The sequence below is a fragment of the Cariama cristata genome, unplaced genomic scaffold (assembly GCF_000690535.1).
Source record: "Cariama cristata isolate BGI_N322 unplaced genomic scaffold, ASM69053v1 Scaffold46265, whole genome shotgun sequence".
Classification (NCBI taxonomy): domain Eukaryota; kingdom Metazoa; phylum Chordata; class Aves; order Cariamiformes; family Cariamidae; genus Cariama; species Cariama cristata.
The window spans coordinates 1-4,298 of record NW_009620079.1 but is presented as its reverse complement, the minus strand read 5'-3'; the positions used below and the strand labels follow the sequence as shown (position 1 = coordinate 4,298).

Sequence of the window (4,298 nt, the reverse complement as noted above, 5' to 3'; positions counted from 1 at the left end):
AAATAACTCGGTACAAAACAGGTCTGCTTCAGAATTAAAAAAAACCTTTACAGGAGTTTAAAACCTATCCCAGAACGTAAAAGTAAAACAAATCCCATCCTCGGTATTAGTAGCCACAGCCGCAGCCCCCACCAGGGAGCATGGAGCGAGATCGGAGTCCTTCCCTGCGCCCGCCGCCCATCGCTTTAGCTGGTGTCCATCTGCAAGAGAGGAGAGGAGCCGTCACTGCACGCCCCGCAGCACCCCGCGCCCCGCAGCACCCCGTGCCCCGGACTGCAGGAGGCAGTCCAGCCCCGGCAAACCACTACCGCTCCCCAGCACTGCTGGACAGGGACAGGTTCGAGCCCTGGCCTGTTCAGGGGCTGGCCTGGGCATGTTCGGCAGCACCAGGGTGCAGCTTACCCACCGTAGCACAACAAGGCATGACTGCGAACTGCCCCACCGTGCTCCCCTTTCTCCCATCCAAGGCTTTTGCAAAATAACACTATTTACGCATCCCCAATGCCAGACAAGACTCCTCTAAAACATCAGACATTCCCATAACATTTTTTTCTGGAATTCTGCTCATCCCTCATCTGCTCTCGCCTCAATTTTGTCCCATTCCTACAACACTAACTCCACTGTTGTAGCGTACATAGGTGACCTCAGTACTCTATCAAGATTTTAATCTGGCTGCGGTACAGAGACATCCAAGCTAGTTCTGAAGGCAGCAAACAACGTGCTTGGCTCTGTACGTCAGGACTCGTATCCACTATCAGCATCATCGACCTTTCCTCCGTTAGCATCCCATGTAGTTATTTCACACTTTTTTTTCTTTTTGTTTCTCCATTTCTGCAGCTCATTATCTCTGTGGGTTTTATTATGCAGCTGCTGTTTGTCACAGCTGTTCCAGCTACAGAAGACCCTACCCTACACTGGCTCCAGCAAGCCAGGGAGCTGGAAGAGGGGCTGTTTCTTGGCTGTCAGTAACAGCAGTTGACAAAGTGTTCTGGAGACAAAAGCCAACTACCGGACCAAGGCACTGCTCAGCTTTAGAGAGAGACTGCTTTAGTGCAATGGCCTGGAAAATGCCTTCTCTTTCCTGCTGGCTCCAGGCTGCCAATGTTTCCCAGAACGAGATGCCGCAGGGAACCTGTGGACAGCACCCGAGCAGCACTTACCCTGGCATTGTAAGCATCCAGCTGTGCATCTAATTCTTCTGCAGAGAGCTGCTGTTTGGAAGTTCTTCCAGCTCCTCTGCCTCTTCCTCTGTTACCGCCACGAGTACCTCGCCTGTTGCCTCCTCCACCACCAAATCCTCCTGAACCACCGCGGTTTCTGGTCATGCCACCTCTGTTTACACTGTGATTTTTAAAAAGCAACTGGTTTAGTGCATTCTGGTTAACGCAAACCACCATGCAGAAGTCTGCCAAATGGGAGACAGAGCCATGCTTCCTACACAGAGAGGGGCCAGGCACATTCCCGCCCTGCGCTGACCACACAAAGTGACTCCCGCAGCTGCACAGCATCTCACCTCTGTGCTGGTCTCCTCTGTGTGTCGATCTGTGATGTGACCAGCTGAATGTTCATGGGGCGCCCTGGAGGAAGAGCAGCTGGTGAGCCTGCGTGCGGGACATAGGTGCACAGGCTGCTCCAGCCAGCCAGTGAAATACGCTACAAGATGGCCATGCAGACTCACCATCCAAAGGGACTCCATTGTACTGCTTCATTGCTTTCAAGGCATCTGCCTTCCTTTCGAAATGCACATCTGCTGTCCCTAGGCTGCGGCCAGATCTGTCATAGTGCACAGCTGCCTTCTTCAAGGTCCCAAACTCTGCAAAGAGCTCCTGAGAAAGAAAGTGAGAAAAGTGTACATATCCATCAGCACTGCAAACATCACACAGCCAAAAGACAGCGCTTGGCAGTTCCCCATACACAACCACTCTCATCAATCGCAAGTGCTTTTCAAAACATCATTGAAAACTCAGAAAAAGCACCAATGAAAGAAGGGAGCACAAGCCCATCAGAAGGATTTCAGAAAGTTGCCACAGGTGGCAAAAACTTCATATTCACCACTTGCAGGGTGCATGTTTACAGCCAGCAAAGCAGACTCAAGGGATGCCAACCTGTTTCTTTTCCCAGGGAAACTGCAGGTCTTTTTGTTGAGGCTGAGTCAATGGGGTGACTATATGAAAATGATGCAGACCCTAATCCTTTTCATATTTTCATAGAGGAAGAATGATCTGGATGAACACCGGGATTCATGAGCTGATCACAGTTTCATTGTGCTGGACTTCCCTCCCCCCCCCCCCCCCCAAATCTTTACTAGACCAGGAACAATTTCAAAACACAGCCCATTTGGAATATACCCCAAAACCTGAGATGAGGAAAGTCCTCTACTGAAGTGTGTCATTTGCAAAGGATGGAAATGACAAGGCAGTGATGGAGCCAACAATTTTGTTTCACAAGTGCTACATTTAGGAAGTCAACAAGGACACCTCACCTTTGCGAGATTCTGCTGTACCCCATGCCTCAAAAGCTCAACATCTACACCAGAGCTGCCAGGTGCTGAAAGGGACAGGCCACCTTCTACAGTATCTGCTGCAAAGCCGGACCACCATGCAGCTGTCTCTGTGAGTTACTGCCCAAGCATCTAATGGAGCATTATATATGTTCTTCCACTTCCTAAGCAGCACTTTAGGCAGGACTGCAGGCCAGATCCTCCCTTTTACTCATTCACTGTGCGTGAACATTACACGGCACTCAATAGAAGATTTCTGGAACAGAGCGCACCACAGGTGAGGCAGTGCTCAGCCACTTCTCCAGAGCCAGCTTCCATTTGCACTGCAGAAAACACAGGTTCCTCCCAAGCAGCAGCGAATGCTCAGGGAGCGATGCTGTGCAGCTCCTCCAAGAGCAACATGCATTCGAGGTTCCTTCCAGCCACTCATTCCTGCCGATATACGACCCAAGCTGCGCTGTACCACATTAACGATGTGATTAGCACAGAAACAAAGAAAGCAGTTGCCACGTCTGAGGCAGCGTTAAATTATGGGATGGGTAGTAACAAATAGGTGCAAAGCCATTAAGTCAGCTTTACTGCTAAATAAACCATAGATGGAAGTTTGTCCACACGTCAGTCCAAGCCAGCAGTGGAAAAGGCAAATCTCAGCTGCCGCACAAAGCGCAGGAGCTGGTGAAACTAAGGTGACTTCACAGAGCCACGTTTTACACATCGCAGCCTGACTACAACCAATAAGAAACTTATTTAAACCAAACCTGAACTTACATAAGGAAAAAAGGGGTGGTTTTAAGTGCATTACTCGGCAACTAGGTGACCTGAAAAAGCTCACTTCCAATTCCCCAGGCACAGCCAGATTGGCACATGGAGTAACTGGAATGAATTAACCAATGAAGAAAGCAAAAAAAGTAGTTGTTTGTTCTTCCCTGGTGAGAATGCAAGGACCAGAAGCCAATTTAAAAGAAAGTGCTTTGCAGCATGACCAAGCCAGCAGAGCCCCCAGTGGTGACGCATCTGGTATTTGCAAATATTTATTTCTGCACAACTCACCACCCACTTGTGACCGTGCCCTCACAGCTGGGTGGGAGCACCACGCTTCAACCTCTCCCAGCCTGCGCAGCCACAGAGACAGACGCATCAAACACCCAACTGAAAGAAGCTGGCACGTTCTTGCCCAAGGTACGGCTGAAACAAGGGATACAACTGTGACAAGTAACTTGGCCAGAAGACTTATCACAGCAGGTACCATAGACACTGCAGTGCAGGAGAGCATGCTCTGCCTCACAAATAGGTCTTCCCAGTTGCACCGATGGATGCGTTCATAGGAACGCCTCGACACTCAACAGAACGTGACTTTAACAAAGCTGCGCAAACAGGTCCCATAAAAACAGAGCACGCAGACATACACACAGTGCGGTTACAGAATTTCTGCAGTTACGCAGACCATAAGAGTTTACACAGTTTACAGTAAACTCTCCAGTCACAGCTGGATCCAGCCAAACAGCAGCATTTTCCCACACATGTGCTCTGGCAGAGTCACTTACAATGCAATTAGCTACCGCTCTGCAGCAAACAGCAGCTTTTCCAAATTGTGGCCTCCTTGGAATCACCACGACCACTGCAGGTCAGACACTTAGAGCACAAACCCCATCACCAACACAGAGCTAATTCACTCAGGGATCTCCCATCCCAGGCGCAGAAGGGAGCGGGACCTGCGGAGCTTCCGTGGGCACCCAGCGGGCCTGACCCCAATGCTATGAATTAAACCCCCTGCGAATGCCCCGCGCACACCCAGTAG

The 4,298-nt window shown here is 50.1% G+C and overlaps 1 protein-coding gene across 1 annotated transcript; it reads right to left on the bottom strand.

Moving 5' to 3' along the window:
• ALYREF (Aly/REF export factor) lies at nucleotides 1-1,826 on the bottom strand (the record flags this gene model as incomplete). Its single annotated transcript, XM_009701466.1, has 4 exons — nucleotides 1-200; nucleotides 1,161-1,341; nucleotides 1,514-1,577; nucleotides 1,679-1,826. Coding segments are annotated over 4 exons (408 nt in total), but the record flags the coding sequence as incomplete, so codon positions are not given.
• Nucleotides 1,827-4,298: the final 2,472 nt, after the last annotated feature.